At 47.3% G+C, this 17190-nt stretch overlaps 1 protein-coding gene across 1 annotated transcript; it reads left to right on the top strand.

Moving 5' to 3' along the window:
• Positions 1–1525: 1525 nt before the first annotated feature.
• On the top strand, positions 1526–7326 carry LRRN4 (leucine rich repeat neuronal 4). Its single transcript, XM_010140778.1, has 4 exons — positions 1526–2210; positions 3413–3617; positions 4795–4932; positions 5997–7326. Exons 1-4 carry the CDS (start codon positions 1526–1528, stop codon positions 7324–7326), a joined length of 2358 nt encoding a protein of 785 aa, XP_010139080.1.
• The last annotated feature ends 9864 nt before the right edge of the window (positions 7327–17190 follow it).

Genomic DNA, 17190 nt, shown 5'->3' with positions numbered 1-17190 from the left:
GAGCAGCCGTGCCTGAGTGTTGGGAAATCAGAGCCCTCCCACCCACCTCCTGCTAGGGCCAAGGGAGCGGGAAAGCTGCCTAGAGCCACCCCCTCTCCAGGCAGGGGAAAGCTGAATGCGGGGGAGCGAGCCTGGAACAAACCTCGCCGGCGCTTGTGGGCAGAGCCGGCAGCAGGGAAAGCTGGGAAGAGACAGAGGCATTTCACGCTGCCGGCTGAGTCACACCGAAGTGTATAAAACCAAGGCCGGGCGAGCGGAGCCACACAGAGCGGAGCCACGAGGCATCGGGACTTCGAGACAGGTAGGTGCAAGCGGGGGCGGCTTAGAAACAGGGACTAAGATTAAATCCAAGATTTCATCCAGCAGTCCCATTCCTCCCATCCTCTCCCTGCCATATGCTGGGAATCCAGCAGCTCCAGCGACTGGGAAGCCCTGGGGCTGCTCAGCCCGGTTCCAAGTGACAAAAGGGACACAGACAACAACATTACACTATTTTGCTGGTCGCTACTTCAAACTTGGGATGGCAGAAACAGATGATGGTCTGGGCAAGACCTGGCACCATTCAGGGAACAGCAAGTAGCTATTAAGGTTTGGAATAGATCTGAGATTTTTCATACTACATGGGGCTTCAGTCACACACACCCCACACACACACTGTAATATATTTTTGGATACAGAGTGATCATTGTGATGCCTGGCAGCACAAAAGACAGCCCAGTAAGAAAGCACTAGTCTGGGGCTGTGGTAATTCCCTCCTCTGGCACAGATTACCTGTACCTTGGACAAGTCATTTAGGACATTTTTTCCTGTCTCTTTTTCTTTTAAAATTTCAAAGACAAAGCTGGGGTGGGACGAGGAGGGATCACAGAGGGGAATGAATAACGTGCTTCTTGGTACCCAGGCCTCTGGGGCCCTTATCCAGGAGCAAACTCTTAGTTTCTGACTGCTTTCCCTAAAACCTGGATCAGGAGCTGCATTTTCAGTACATCTTTTCCCCAAGAGCTGGAGCGTGTAGCTTGTCAGCAGCTCTCACCTGCAGCAGGGCCCCAGCCAGCAGTGGAGCAGAGGAGTCTCCACGTGCAGCACTCCTGCAGCTTGTCCAGTATAGTACCAACTGGTAATTCTATACCGGAGTGGCACCGGCACCCCCTCGTAACCCTGTGCTGCTGGGGAGCCCCCCTCCCATGCTGCTGCTGCTCTGGGTGCTGGACTGTACTGAGGGTACAGGTGGGAACCAGACGCGTGATACAACTGGGTTGCTTTCTGCACGAAAAGCTGTAGGTAGGCTTAGACCGAGACCGCAGGACACTCCGTCCCCAAGGGCGCATTAGAGAAGAGAATTTATCACTTCCTTCTGATAGCTGGATGCAATCGGAAAAGACTCATAAAAGTTTCACCTTTAAATAGCTTGTAGCTGCCCGGAGGAGGGGTTTCAACTTAGCTCTTAACGCCGATGTTTTGTTTTCCCTTCCCTGAAACAAACAAACAAACAGAACTTGCAAGTTATTTGCAAGCCACTTAGAAGATGTTTTCCTTACTCATCCTCTCTGTGCTGGTGGGGAACACCGCATCGGGCCCCGTGAGCAGAGCACAGCTTGCAGCACCCAGGGACATCACCACCTTCTTCCAGCTCACTCAGGAAGGCTCTTGGGAGAACGTTAATCTCACTAACATGTCCTGTGAAGATCGGGAGAACAGGACCTGGATCACCCTGCAGCTGACCAACAGCAGCCTGACAGCTTTCCCCGTCTGCCTCCCGGAGACCCTGGAGACATTGGATCTCAGCAACAACCTCTTAGAAGAGTTGAACGGCACAGAGATAGCAAACCTCCCACGGCTGCGCATCCTCTTGCTGAGGCAGAACCATCTCCGGTCAGTTAGATGGGGATCTGAAGCTCTCAGCAGCCTCCTCTCCCTGGACTTAAGCTTTAATAAGCTGTCATCCGTGCCATCATGCCACAGCTCTGCCCTGCCTAACTTGAGGTGGTTGTCCCTAGCTGGAAATCCACTGCTCGAAATCCAGCCACTGGCTTTTTCCTGTCACCCTCAGCTACAGTTCCTGAACCTCTCTGCAACGCTGCTCGGGCAGGATGACAGCAGAGGAATTAGGGAGTCTGCTTTTGCCATCAGCACATCTCGCAGTGAGGCCACGAACAGGCCTGGAAACACCATCAGAGTGCTTGATCTGAGCGGGACCTTTCTTGAGAAAAGTAAGTTTCTGGATTTCCCACTGTAAACACGGGGCTTGGTCAGGCTGGGGAGAGCAGAAGCCTTGCTGGGACAATGGGAGGTGCTGGGCTCCCAGCCTGGCTGTGCCTGGGCTGGAGGGGAAACACCCCACGCTGAAAGCTGCAAACAGCCGGTCCAAGCGTGTAAGGCTCTCTCCAGCAGGTCACGTAACTGCTGGGGGAAACCCTCAGGCAGACCAGCCTCCCAAAGGAGGGCAGAGAATGGACACCAGACAGCACTGTTTGTCCCTCTGCAGTCCCCCATCTCTATCCCAATCCCACTGTCAGCTCTGACATTAGCTTTGGGACACGCAGGAGGAAATTAATTTCTCTTTCCAGACGCACTGCTGCAATCTTTCTTTGTCTACCACCACAGTTACGCTCTGCTTTATACCGCTGGAAGCACATAGAAAGGTTTTGTGTCCACTGCGACCAGCCAAATACTTCCCACAGGAGACAATCCCTGCCCTCAGCAATTTACAGCCTGATTTTTTTCTCTTGCCTGCCTCCCCTGCCAGCCTCAGTTTATAATCAAGGTGCTGAGGTGGAGAGATGTTAGATGCCTGGCCCAGCTGCTCTCTGGCTGGGGCAGAGCCAGGACCTTAGGGACATCTCAAGCTAGAGGTTTCACCCCTACTCACAATTAACAGATGCACCACCCAATGTCCTCCACGAATTTGTGGCATCCCTCCTGTGGCAGTGAGTCACCCAATTCAGCTGTGGGATGGAAAGGCACTTTTGTGTAAGTCCTGTTCTTTCAGTTTCGAGCCTCTCAGCTCTTTTTCCTGTGCTAGGAGAAATAAGAAGTTACCTATCTTTCTCACACCACTCAGGACCTTTCTAATGTCCCCCCAGTCACCTCTTCATTGAACCATTGTTCATTTAATCTCGCTTAATAGGAAAGCTATTCCCTATCTCTTAACAGCTTTACTGCCCTTCTACCTTTCTTTTCCCCTGCCCTACCACAGCATGACCTACCAGCAGGTAGTCTTACAAAAGCGTGATTGCATTGGGGTGTAGACACTGCTGTAGTGATTTTTGTTCTAGTCCTTTCCCAAACAGAGTAAATGCAGAAGACCATGGAGATATTTTCTGTCTCCGTGAATTGAAAACCTTTTTCTGGGCTGAAATCCACAGGAATCCTCTATTTAGGTGACAGCTATAAACCCTTTTTTCTGCTTCAGTTCAGCCAGAGTGGACCAGAGACCTGCCCAACCTCAGATCACTTCACCTCACAAAGATGTCACGATTAAGAAGCCTCGATACTGACTTCTTCCAGACCATGCCTGGTCTCCAAGCGCTGAACTGTCAGGACTCCCACTCCCTGAGCTTTGTGAGGACGGAGATGTTTGACAGCGCTCCTCATCTGATCCATCTCTCATTTGAGAAGTGAGTTGTTTACTTTTTTGTTCTCCCTCACAAAACGCTGTCTTTGCCTCCCAGCACCATGGTGCCTGGGAGCTGATTTCTATGCAAAGTTTGCTTGTTATCAATATTTAGGAATATTTAGGCTTGCATGGCATGGAGAAACATGCTGCCCCATACTCAGATATGCCATGAAAAGCCTGTGATGTAGATCCAATACTGCAGAAGAGCTGATACAGCCCAAAGAGGTGGCATGAGGCTCAGCACAGGTTCTGGTTGCTGGAGATCCCATCCATCGTGCTCCCTCTCTTCTGCCTTATCTCCCAGACCAATGGATGGATTCATATTGTTCAACATTCATGAAAGTGATGGTTTAGTTCTTATTCTAGAGGTAACACCTCAGTGTGAGTTACTTGGTATGTCACACTCCAGTTGAAACACCAAGGGAAACAAAAGTCTGAAGGTGATTTATCAAAATAGGAGTAGGTCATCTGCCCACAGAACAGTCAGCAGCAAGGGAAGGATCTGGAGAGCACCGTAAAAGATTTCTCGAATACAGGCCCAGATTATAAGCATACTGGAAAACACTAGAGCACTGGCTGTGCTCTAGGAACCAGTTTCAGGAAAATAAGCTCACTTAAGGAGAAAAACCCCAATGGATTCCACCTCCCTCCCTAGACTGCCACACTAAATTTACATAGCATCATACAATACCTGCAGAAATACCAGTGCTCAGTGCTAAAAATCACGATCCAAACTCGAAAACCAAAGGAGTAGCAGTTAAAGTCAGACAAAACAAAGCATCTCTGAGGCTCAGACTGCGGGGAGGTCACATTATCACACCCTCTCGAAGGCTTAACAGTAAGGAGAAGGTCTTCCTGTATCAGTCACTTGACTTTAGTAGGTGTGAATCTATTATGAAAGAGGCAATTAACGTAAAAAGGATGATTGGCATAGAGAGAGTCAAGCCATTACAAGCAGGCTGAGAAAGAAGCTCGAGAAATGGTGTTGCATAAAACTGTAGCTGAATGCTTGGTGGCAGAGGAGATCATCTTTCACAGAAGACCCCTGCCAAATGCTGGTTCCTAACAAGGGAACTGGGAATACTGCTTTGTGTCTTACACACGCTGGGCTGCAAGCACACTGCAGGCTTTATGAGATAGCTCAGCGCTTGCTAATTTTTGCATTTGTCATCTTGCAGCTGTAACCTGAGTTCCTTTAATCTGTGGAATACCAGTTCATCGGAGAGCATCATCATCAACTTGTATGGAAATCCCCTGTCATGCGACTGCCAGCTCTCCTGGCTGCTCTCCAAACCCAAGAAAGTTGTGCTGCAAAAGTAAGTGAGTTCAAGGAGATAAAGTAACGCTTTTCAGACTTAAATACCTAAGTCATCTGGGGACCAAATATTCACTACCACCTAAGTTATTCAAATTCCTTGTGTGATCTTCCCTTCTACAAGAGGGAGAAATGAAAAACAAGTCCCCCTTATTCAGCATAGCTGAATTAGACTTGGGTGCGGACAAATGCGATGAGCACATGTAGAACAGTATAAAGTGTTATTAGCTGTGGATTCTGCTCGGAGGTGAGAATACCTTATTTTCTCTGTATGTCAATTCAGTCAGTATATTAGCCAGGAACTGGGAGACGTTGCAAGACCTTTAGCAAATTCTTTCCTCCTTGCCCTTGCATTCCCAAAGCGCTGGCAGACAGCAACCCCCTTGCAAACAGCCCCATTTGACACCTATTGTTTTCATGTCCTCCTACAGGTTTGCAGGATAATTACAATAAGCTGTAGCTAAAAGAAGCACTTTGCATGTGCATGATCTCTCTTGCTTTTGAAAGGCCACGAAGAAGATTTGTCACCCATAGTGGAGAGAGCAGGGAAGTAGATTGTTAAAATTAGATTGTTTCTCCCCAGGGTGGACTTAGCAGCTGCGTTCTTTACAAAAACGCACCAAGTCTGAGTAAAGAAAGAACTCTTAGTCATTTAAAAGCACATCCCGTGTCAGCACAGCTCCAGCTGCCTAAACCGGCTGGCTTAAGGATCTGGCAGACCCCTGACATCTCTCAGCATGTGTTACCCATCTTAGCGTGGCACACAAGTTGCCTTGAACCCCGACACTCTTGCTAAGGTTCGCAGTCCTTGTACCAAAGCCTGCTTCCTCTCAGGCAAAAGACAATGCCCGCACCTTAGGAAAACAAAAAGCCAGTCTGCTGTGGAAAGCTGTCTGCCAGGCAAGGGCTATTGTTAAGACAACCTAGCTTTGGTCTAGGTTTCATGTCTTCTTGACTATAAAGACTGCTTTTGGACAGCAGGTTGCCAATTCCAATCCCAGCAGCCTTACAGGAGCCTGTAATGTTCTTGTGGATCTTGCCTATTCTAACTTGTCCCCTCCGCAGGGCTTCTGAGACTTTTTGCAACGCATCCCAGGAAGATTGGGACGGATCTTCAACATCTTTTTCACTGCTAGAGCTCTACAACAAATGCCAGTCGGAGACAAACGTTACGCTGCCCGATTCAAGCACACCCTCTCCTGAACATGATGCTTTCAGCCTTAGCAGTTACGATGCCACTACTGCAGTAACAACAGACTCTGCTCCGCTAACCAAAGACGCTTACACCAGCTCCCTAATGCAGAGGAACGTAATGAGCACAATGGCAGCCAACCCAACTGAGCTGATGCTCATGAAGGTCAACAGTTCCTCCCATGGGGTGGAGGCAGTTTCCGAATCCACGAGCAGTCCCACTTCCTTTGCACCCGTAACCACCTCCCCGGCTTTTCTCAAAGAGCTCTACAGTCAGTCCTCAGATTACGGCTCCACGAGTCAAACTGAAACAGATCAGCTGAAGAGAGAGCTCAGAACAACCAATGCGACATTCCCCCAGGAAGGCCCATTCCATCAGCCCGCTAGTGATTATTCTACTAGAGCCACAGGAAACCCTCACACCACTGACCATTATATTCACTCCTTGGCCACCGGGGCTGGGGAAGGTACACTGCAAACCAGACTGCCACAGCTGAACTCCACCAGGAGCAACGTTCGGTCAGAGCCCGCCCGCACCCACCCGCGGATCCACCTCGTTGATGACTACGATTACAATGAACAGACGACAGAAACCCCAGGGCAACTGCCATACGTTTCCTGTGACTATGATCCTTGCAGGCACCTTCAGAAGCCGTGCAGTGAACTTCAGAGGACATCCTCATGTTTATGTCCTGGCCTGTCACCAGAATGGGAGATTCCAGATCCGCCGACACTCAGAGAGGTGTCTGAAGTCACAGACAGCTCTGCGCAGATACGCTGGTGCGCCCCAAATTCCGTTGTTCACACCTATGAGCTGATGCTTCATGCCCAAGGCAGCGAGGACAGACAGGTTGTCCTGGACAATATTTATTCCACAGCAAGGCAGCACACTCTGTATAATCTATTGCCATACACCACTTACCACATTTGTGTGATCGCTTCGAACAAAATGGGGTCAAGCCACATAGCAAGTCAGGAAATTCCAGGTAATTCATGCACCAGATTTAAAACGAAACCCAGCTACAAGTCAGTCTTTGCTGCTCTGTCTGCAGCAAGTGGACTCCTCCTCATTTCCACAATCATTTTGTCTGTATGTCTGTGTAAGGCATGTAAGAAGCCTCACAGCGAGCAATATGATACACACTTAGTCTCGTATAAGAACCCAGCGTTTGATTATCCGTTAAAACTACAAACCGCTAATTAGCTCTAGGTGATTGTCCCACATATTCAAAGCTCGCTGTTTCTATACCTTGGTAGGTTTTTGTGAGACTTTCAAAATGTCCTTCAGCAAACCTGAAACATCAGACTTCATAGCCCTCATGGTTCTAAGGGAGAGAAAAACACAAAGAAAGAAAAAACGATAACCAAGGTATTGAAACCAAAAAAAGCCTTTGGACTCTTGTTCATGCACTAATCAGCAGCAAACCTGGACCCTAGCCTTGAAAAGTTGTTTTTCTAATCCCTTACAAATACCCTAGCGTACATCTCGCACTGTGACAGGCTGCCTTGCCAGCTGCCTGCCTCCAGTATCTCACAGATGCAGCCCGCTGCGAGCCACGATCCAAGACGCGTCTAGCTAAGCAAGACAGACTCTGTTTTTATTCATAAGCTGGGTTTTCAAGGTCTTCTAATGTCCACCTAAAGGTATTATCCCAAAAGACAGCATTACTGCAAGGAGAGAGAGAAAGGTCTCCTTGGGCTCAAGGTGCTGTGCACATCTGGCTCCAGTAAGTAACTCCGGTGACTGAACTGCTCAGCCCAGCTTCAGTTTAGGAAACAAGAACACGACGATTAATTGTAAAAAAGGACAGCGCAGGATCCTTGGGGCAGGGATCTGGTTTCTTCTGCCTCTCTACGATGTTTCCCACCACTGAGGCTCCCAAGTGCCACCACAATACCAGAGTTACAGGCAGTGGGAAGTTTTCAGCACAGCAGTAACCACAGAAGGAGGGAGCACATCAGCGTTTGCTTCATGATTGCTTTTAAGCAGAGACGGTCCCATCTACAGATTTAGCAGGCTGACGATTTACCTCACACAGAGGCAAAGAGCCAAGGCATGAAACAATTTAATGCGTATGTGGCTGAGACTTGAAAAACTGAAATCCCTCCACTAGCAGCAGACAGTTTTGCAGACATTTTTCAAATGTACTTTTCTCTGCTGATTTCTGGTACAAAAATATTAAGAGATGCTGAGAATCCCTGTTCTTCAGCAGCTTTGAGCTTGTCATTAAAATTCAAGAGATGTTTGTGTAAGGGGAGGTGTTTGTCCCCATCAGACACTCCCTACTCAGAGACCCACAGGTCTAGGTTTCAGTAGCTGCACGTTTCTGCTGCTGTATAGACGCAATATGTAAACGCCCCCCAGATCTCAGAGGGGGAGGTGCTTTACCACATAAAAGAGTCTCTGTTCTGTTCATTTTAAAAACGCTTCCAGTATTAATGGAAATAAAAGCTACAAAGCTGAGTTCCAGTTCTCTGTTAAAGACCTAGATCTCTGTGTTGTCTTTACCATTTACAATGTTTGGCCAGAGAAACGAACTCATTTTGATGTTTTGGAACAAACTTTCCACAGAGAATAAAGGAATGTTTTTATCATGGTAAATCTGTGTTATCTGATGTCCTAAGAGCTTCCAGGTTCTCTGTGCATATAGTGGCCTGTGCCATCAGCACCACAGACTTGCAGCCCTTTCCTGCAAGTTTGTCCTTTCCCCTGCACCAGTGCAGGGAATGCCACGGGCACTGGAGAGGCTCATTGCAAATTCCTGCCGTGTCTGGCCAGAGCTCAGCTGAGCCCCGTGACTCAAAACCCACAACAGAGGTAAACTGCAAGTGAAAAAGCTGGGACAGCATCACCGTTCACTTTGAAAACCTCTTCATTTTCACATTTTCTGGTAGTTCAGACCTTTCTTTGTCTGGACTTAGTTTTTCATGTTTATTTCTGGCCTTGTTTCTCCTGCATTTTCTGGAAGGTCTAGTGAACAGGCGAGGATGGTATTTTAACCGTATGTGAAGTGAGCAGGAACCTTCAGTCTTTGACTCTTTATTCCAAACTGGGGCAGAGATCATATACTGCCTTGTGTTTGTACCACATAGCTGTAAGAGACCTTGACGGGGGTCTTTGGTATTACCAGAAACAGAAACATAATGGAGAAAATAAGAGATTTGTGAATAGCAGTTTATATAGTCTTGAAGACCTCTTCTAGAGGAAGAGGTCAAAAAAAAGATACTGCAACTGAAAATAAAGATTGTTTCAGCTTAACTATGAGTTAGTCAAGAGCAACAGGACATCATGAGATTTTGAGAGGAAATGTCTAACTACCCTTTTTAATACTGCAACTTGTAATCACTGCAAGTCCTAACTAGAGAGCCACAAAGCTCAGCAGAAGATCTGCCACTAAGAGGGTTTGATGTCTCTGAGGGTTAGTGAGCAGGGGATACTCCAATCTTACACCACCTGGAAGTGCAATCTCATATCAACATCAGTCTCTTGAACTTTTCCCCACTGCAGGTTTATCGCAACTGATCTCTCCAACCAGTTCTCACTCCAGCCTCCCCTGACTTTTCACGGGCCTTCACTCCTGCCAAGAGCCAAGGCAACAGTCAGAGCCTCCCGTTCCTCAAAAGTGCCCTTCCTGGGAGCCAAACAAAAGTCACACTCCCACCTCCCGCAGTTGCTCCAACTTAAAGTGACCCTCAACAGCCCAGTTGCACCTGAGCTGATGAACCTTCCTGAAGCACAGAATCCCCTGTGGGGGTTGTCCCTCTCTCTTGCCCGATCACTCTACCCTTTCACAAGTGGGGTGTGAGAGATACAGCAGCAGGATTCAAACACAGGATTTTTATTTATGGACACCTGTGGTAAATGTCAGTGCTTCAGGTGCAGAAGGGTTTTTTTCCCCCCCCCACCCGAGTTTATTTTATTAATGATCAACTTTATGCCATTGTCTTTTTTCCTCTATTTGAATCACTACTTCTCTTATGTCACTTTTTCCTGATTTGTGCTAAGCTACAACCAGTCTTCCTTGGCTATATTGCATATATACACTCTGAAAAGATTTTCAAGCTACAAAAGCTAATGGCTTTATTCTGCCATACTTCAAAAATCCCAGCTTGGATAAAAACGTTCCCCCTTTATAGTCCCACCCAGAACTCATGTGTCTTGTAAATAGCTGCTGCCACCCAGGAACAGGTAAAATGACAGTCATTCAAAAGTTGAACTTTCACTTGAGTAAATCACAATATTTTCAAAGTAGTATTCAAGTATAAAAGCTTTCTCTGAAAGCACTGCCTACTAGTTCTTCAAACTGATCTATTCTTCTAGAAAACCTGAATCACCACATTATCCCGTCATAGATTTTTATATTGTAGCTGCACCTACCGACTGAGAACACAGACCCTAAAAAGACTGCAGGATTTTAATCAGTAGGGTGAAGTTATCTTGAAGCCCATTTTCTGGCTTCCACACAATCCCAGTATAACTGCAAAAAAAAAAGTCATCCCCATTGTGCAACCTCTGAAGATAGGGCTGTCATTCTTGGAAACACAACTAATAACCTGTTTGTTTCCTATATTGTCATTACCATGGACTGACACAAGCAGCAGAGCCGGTTTTCAGGATGGGGTGGTGAGGAGAGCAACCAGGACGCTGAACGGAAACCTTCCCACCCACGTGTGAAGCCATGTTAGCAAGTTGCTCTGCTCTGCCTGGTTGTTCCTCCCCCTCTTCCAGTGTGCACCCAACAGCGAATCCTGTTTGTTCCTCCAACTCCAACGAAATAAAGCTTTGGCAGCATGACTGGGATACCCAAACAACTCTGAAACAATTTTAAAAGCTAACGCATTACAGGAAAAAAGAGAACTAGGAAACCACTTACTGTTTAACTGCCCAACTTGTCCTGTTCCTCTGTGAGAGGAAGACGACTTGGGGAAGTGCAGACAGCATTTAAACACGCTTTTGACAAGCCTGTACGATGTTTTTCTGGCTTTTCTTCTTAAGAAAAAATTGTTCTCTGCATTCCTAAGAACATTCTCCATTCAGCTGACAGTATTTTCCTTCTGTCTACAAGACCAAGTTCAAGCAAAAGAAGTCCAAAACAGCCAACAGTGCCTGTGGGTGCATCCCCTGGGCGTCACGGCAGAAGTGCATGCTGCTTCGTCTCTAACTCAGCGTTGGAAAATCAGTCTCAGGGAGGCTCCTAGAAAGCAGAAATGCTCTGGGAAAGCAACCACCATACGGAAAAAAGCAGCTCTCTCTGAGGGCCAGAACTGAGGCAGGCAAAGGCCTTTGCTGGCTGTGAGGGAACAGAGAGGGACCAGCTTGTCTTCGGCACCTCAAACACCACTTAGGGAAGCAGACACTGAGAGCCCTATTCCAGGTGGCAGAAGCAGGTGGGCAGAAAAGCCCAGAGCAGCAGGACAAGGCACTTCTGCCTCAGTGACAGAAAGGAGCCTGCTTTGGAGAGCCGTCCTTGGCCAGAGGCGTGACAGACATTTGATGGGATAGCTGGGAGACGGCGCAGCCCAAGGCAGGGAGTCCACATCATACCATGTGGACTCTTCTTGGTGGAAGAGTGCAAAACTCAAGCCTCCATGCTCAGCACTGCACCAGCAGCGACGTACTCCTCTGCAGAGATCTCCAGAAAAACACATTCATGTGGCGTTAGAAACAAGGGTGTCTCTGAGGGTTCAGGATCTTGCTTGTCAAGAAGCACCAGGTTTGCGCTTTACCTGTGAATAGAGAGATATTTATCACAGGTGTGAATATGTTCCGTGTTTGCAGAAACAGACATTCATAAAAACACATTTAAACTCCTGGTGCTTTTTCTTTTTATCAGCTGTCCAAAGTATGCAGAGTTTGTTTTGAAGCAGGGCAATATATTACAACAGTAACTCCAACCTCTTTAAAAGTAATCAAGCAGGACAAGTAACAATATTCTTTTGAAATCCATTCAGGAAACAGCCCCTTACAGCAAGGCTGGTGTTCTGCTGTCATCTAGAGGGAGACGGTGGAATCTGATAGCTCGACTTTCGTGTTGCATGTAATACCACTGTGCAATATTCCAATAACTGGATGGGAATCTTCTGAGCAACTCTTATCTGCTTCAAAAACCACCGATGATCCAAGCTGGTTATGGATTTCGTAGATCCAGGGCACGGTGGCCACGTGCAGACCCACGGAACACGCACTGAGCCATTCCTCACTCCCTGCACCGTAGCTCCAGCCAGAGGCACCGTCTCTGCAGCACCTGGTCACTCGGTACCGGAGCAGATCACTGCTCTGAGCCCAGAGACATAGAACTGATCTGCCTGTATGCAAAATGGAAGGTTTTGCACCTCTGAAGGCTCAGGGGCTGCCAAGAAAGCTTGAAATAAATCACCTCCATTTTCACTGCTCCGCTGACCAACCCACAGCTTCAAGCTGACATCTCCCATGCCACAACACGTTTTAAGAGTACTGTGACAGCAGAGCTACCTTTAAAGTGCAGCCTGCAAAAAACAGGTCTGAATCCATAGGAATCCCTTGCTGCAAATTCTTCACAGGGTTAGCAATGTTTACTTTAGGAAACAGAATAAAATCACTGCACGTACAGTATTCTTCTTCTCTTCCAAACCATAGCACTGTATTTTGTGCTGCTACTTAATCCTCACACTTTGTTGCTGGATGACTTTACCTATAGGCAGAAGTGGTACTCGGGGTGTTCCCTGACATACTACCACCACGAAGGTCCCCATTTTTGCTGGATCCTTTGCTGAAAGGGCAGGGGGAGCTGCCTTTTCTACTGTTTACCATGGCTCTCAGAGCACCTATCTTTTAAAGGAACATAAGGGAGGAAAAAACCTCATCAAATACTAACAAGAAATGGAGGAGTGTGGGAAAAAGGACAAGAAAACTTCACAATACATAGTCCACTGGATATGCCCAGAGCAGGAGAGAACCAAAGAAATCAAGTAAAAGGATCCCAAGAAGAAGCCGCAAACCCCAGGACCTGCCTGCTCCAGATGGTGGAAGCAGCAATGCAGCTATCCCTGCCATGCAGGGCTGGCAGCTCCCACAGGGCTTGACCCAGGGCATGGCCCTCAGACACCAGGAGAAAAAACCTCTGGGATGAAACTCCAGATAGAAATAGGAAAAAAAAATAAAAAAAAAACCCCAAAACAAAACCCCAGACACACTCAGCACTAGCTAGAGACTTTCTTTCCCTTTGAACAACAACAATCTATGTGTCGTGCAAAACATTTTACACTGGGAAGGCACGAGTATTGCATTTATTAAATGTTCAGAAGCTACTTGCTCTTATCAGAGCGTGATTAAGTAATGACACTTCATAACTTATCTAAGGCCATTGGGTGAAATGATGTCACCCTCTCCTTGGCAGCCATTTGTTCCGCTGTCATCGCCACTGCCTTGAGAATACTCAGCAACTTATCTCCAGGGAAAAGAGGTTGTCCGTGTTGTTCCTACTACAGTAGAACCAGCAACGTGCACCTGATTCTAGGACTCCATTTGACGAGGTGCTGCACAACCATCTAGTAAAAAAGTTTATCATCCACCTGCACCAAACTTGAAATAGCTGGGGAAGAAAAATCTGATCTGCCCAGAACCACAAGCACCTTGTACACCCATGGCTATCAAAAAAGATTCATGTTGTCAGCAATTCATTGCCTCTTCCTGAGTAAAACAGAACTTTGAAAGCCATGGAAACATTGTGCCCCCAATGAGCATCCCTGGAGGAGTGAGCTCAGTCCTCAGTGTGCTTTCAACTAGAGATCTCTCTTCTCTGTGTGGCTGCCTGTTCACAGACAGCCAGAAGATGCAGTTTCCACCGCATTTAGCTACAACTGGCTACAAGTCCCGTTCAAAGGACAGAGTACTAAGCACACAAATCTAATTTCCTGAAGAAACTAAGCTAAAAAATATTAAAAATATTAGAAGCCCGGGATCACACGTGTAAGTGTTTTCTATGCGATTTGTTATCATCTCATTGCTCCTTGGAAAAGGTCAGAACAGCCAGAAAGGATGATAAGAGGGTGAGAAAAACAATATAATGTGCAGGCAAACTCTGAGCCTAAACTCAACTCTGAAACAAGTCTGGAAGGCTTCTGTGAGTGCTGGCTCTAAACGTGACCTAACAATAATCTCCATTTCACTTAGAATAAAGCAAAAAGCTCAGCAGTAGCCAAAGCCCTAGACAAAACTCATCAGCTTGATCAGCAATGCCTTAAAACCTGCAATGACCTCAGATCAAACCAAACCCTACCCAAAGAGTTTCTGTTGGACACGGAACAAGGCGGCAGTTGACGACGTCCAGACAACTCCTTTTGCATCGGTGCAAACCTGATTGCTCAGAGGAGCGCTTACAAAACCCCGATCCCAAACTCTGCCCTGAAGCCCAGCTCTAGAGAAGGAGCCCTGCCAGCCCAAAACGATGAGTCAGAAAGTAGCCGCTAACCACTACATTTAGCAGCACTAAATTTAGCTCAGCAGCTTGTTACCTACCAAGGAAAAACCCAGGCTCTCCACCCAGCCACGGAACAAACTCCAACCCCAGACGATTCTTAATATTAGAGAGGCTGGTTTTGACAGACAGAGTGATGGGTAACAAGGTGGCTGTGGCAGCGTCAGATCTAACCCTCACTTCCTTCAAAACCCTGATAAAACTTTGCTCCCAGAGCATCACTGAGCAGCACACGCTCACCGATGGCAGTAGCACACAACCCATCTGTGTTTCCCTGCCAGAAAAACAGGTTCTTTGTCCCACTCCTCTGGCATAACCAAACCCAAAGCACCAGAGAAGCAACATCTGCCACTGCCCAGATTCACACAATACCCTTAAATGTAGCCATACCCCTCATTACATACATCCAGGAGAAACCAGGACACTCCTGTGGTACCCCAGCAAAGTCTGGGCAACTCCTAACCTAAGCTGACAATTTGCTGGCCAGCTACAACAGCCTCCGTGTACCTCAGCAGCTCTTCAACAACGTCTGCTCTCCACTGGTTCAAGATTTAACACTGCATTAGTGTGAAATGTCCTGGATTTAGGAGCTGCCGTTGCTGCTTGATGTATTTTAAGATCAGGGTCAGGGATGCCATTGATCTCGGCCACTCCAGATGTGTTTCCGATGATTTTGAAGGTGATATAAATCAGGTCAAGACTCTTACTAGTAGACGTTTACCCTGTCTATGACCTGGATGTATCTCTGTCTTTATATTTTAACTGTTTTCTTCTCTGCCTGTTAAAAATTGAACATAAAAAGGCAAAGATCCTTGAGTTCCAAACCCTTCTCTCTATAAACACTCTCCACCGAAGAGCAGTTATTTATGTTTCAATGGTATGTACATCCAGGAAAAAAAAAATTCAAAAGCAACTGTTATAAAATGGTTGAGATGATGAAATCTGGTACTACAGAGTCTTTTTTCCTATTTTTTTTCCTGACAACAGAACTATCCAAATGCTTGGTTTTTATGTATCACCATACAAAGCTGTTGCTGGCACTAGAAAACGGCTCACCACGAGCACACGATCCACTTGCAGTGAGCTCCGGGGACGGGAAACAGAAACAAGCTCCAGAACTCGCATCCTTTGCCCATTTCTTACAACACACTCCCTCACCTCAGCAGCACCTCACCAGCGCAGGGACAGTCTTTAAGAGATCTAAATGACTCGGCCATGACAATTCTAAATCCTGACTTTTCACATCCGGGCAGAAAGAGATGTGCCATAAACATGATAGGGTTGAGCTATTTCTCGGGCATTCTTGTGTCAGTCAGGGGCTCTTCTGAGCTGCAGTGTCTTACTTGAACGCAGGACTAAATTAATTCACTTTGTGGACTCAAGGACGTGCCTTGCGTCTAAACCATAAATATTTGTATTCTATTGAAGGTCAAGAAAATAATTTAAATAGTGATATGAAAACCCGCCATGAGTGTACAGAGGCTTTTATAGCGATGCTGTAGCTGAGACAAGGTCAATCTAACAGGCAGAAGCTTTCTTTCAACCCTAGCATTATTTTTATTGGTAATACCTACCTTTTCACGATGGTGATACACCCTGAGATGACACATGGGTAGATCAGGGTGTCACAAGATAATACACACAATTTCTGCTCTTTTCCTGTCATTCAAGTCTAACTTCACTCATGATAAAGCTGCCACTTAAAATCCTTTCTGGCAACAGGTTCTGCAAAACATAAGAAATGAGGTGCTCAAAACCTACTTAAAACAGCTGAGACGGCATAGCAGGACTCGGTCGTAGTGGGGAAAAACTGCAAGACGTTGCATGAGGACAAAAAAAGGCAAAAGACAGGGCCCGTCTAGCCCAGGGTCAGGCCGAAAGACAACCTACAGCTACACTTCCATCCACCATTAGTGGTTTATGTGGCACTAAAATGAACTGCTCTGCAACAGCGGCCTGTCAAACATTCCTAACACAGCAGCGCAGGGGAATTTCACACGCTGTGCAGCGACAGGTAACACCAGCCGAGTGGTTTTGTGGTCAAAACGCAATGCAAGTCACAGAATCGCACAGGGGTTTGTGTTGGAAGGGACCTTCAAAGGTCATCCAGTCCAACCTGTCCCCTGCAGCGAGCAGGGATATCTGCAACTACACCAGGTTGCTCAAAGCACCAAGGTCCAACCTGACCTGAATGTTTCGAGGGATGGGGCTGCTACCACCTCTCTGGGCAACCTGGGCCAGTGTCTCACCACCCTCACTGTAACAAATTTCTTCCTTCTATCTAGTCTAAATCTCCCTCTTTTAAACCATCTCCCCTTGTCCTGTCACAACGGGCCCTGCTGAAAAGTCTGTCCCCGTGTCTTACGAGCCCCTTTCGGCACTGACAGGCCGCGGTGAGGCTCTCTGGCACCTTCTCTTCTCCGGCTCACGCACACCCGGCCCTCTCAGCCCGTCCTCACCGCAGAGGGGTTCCAGCCCCTGCACCACAGCCCCTCACAACCCCAGGTGTCCTCAGGAAACACCTTCCCTCGGCGCACCCCTCTTGCCAACGGCACCCTTCCTTCAGCCACGGGTGAAGAAACCCACGGACCCCTCACCCCCTCTGCGCCCCA

Source organism: Buceros rhinoceros, unplaced genomic scaffold (assembly GCF_000710305.1).
Source record: "Buceros rhinoceros silvestris isolate BGI_N320 unplaced genomic scaffold, ASM71030v1 scaffold27537, whole genome shotgun sequence".
Classification (NCBI taxonomy): Eukaryota; Metazoa; Chordata; class Aves; order Bucerotiformes; family Bucerotidae; genus Buceros; species Buceros rhinoceros.
This window is presented reverse-complemented; position numbering and strand designations above follow the sequence as displayed.

Coding starts and splice junctions, on each gene's coding strand:
- LRRN4 (XM_010140778.1), top strand. CDS start 1,526: ATGTTTTCCTTACTCATCCTCTCTGTGCTGGTGGGGAACACCGCATCG. Junction 2,211..3,412: donor CGGGACCTTTCTTGAGAAAA/GTAAGTTTCTGG, acceptor TTTCTGCTTCAG/TTCAGCCAGAGTGGACCAGA. Junction 4,933..5,996: donor AAGAAAGTTGTGCTGCAAAA/GTAAGTGAGTTC, acceptor TCCCCTCCGCAG/GGCTTCTGAGACTTTTTGCA.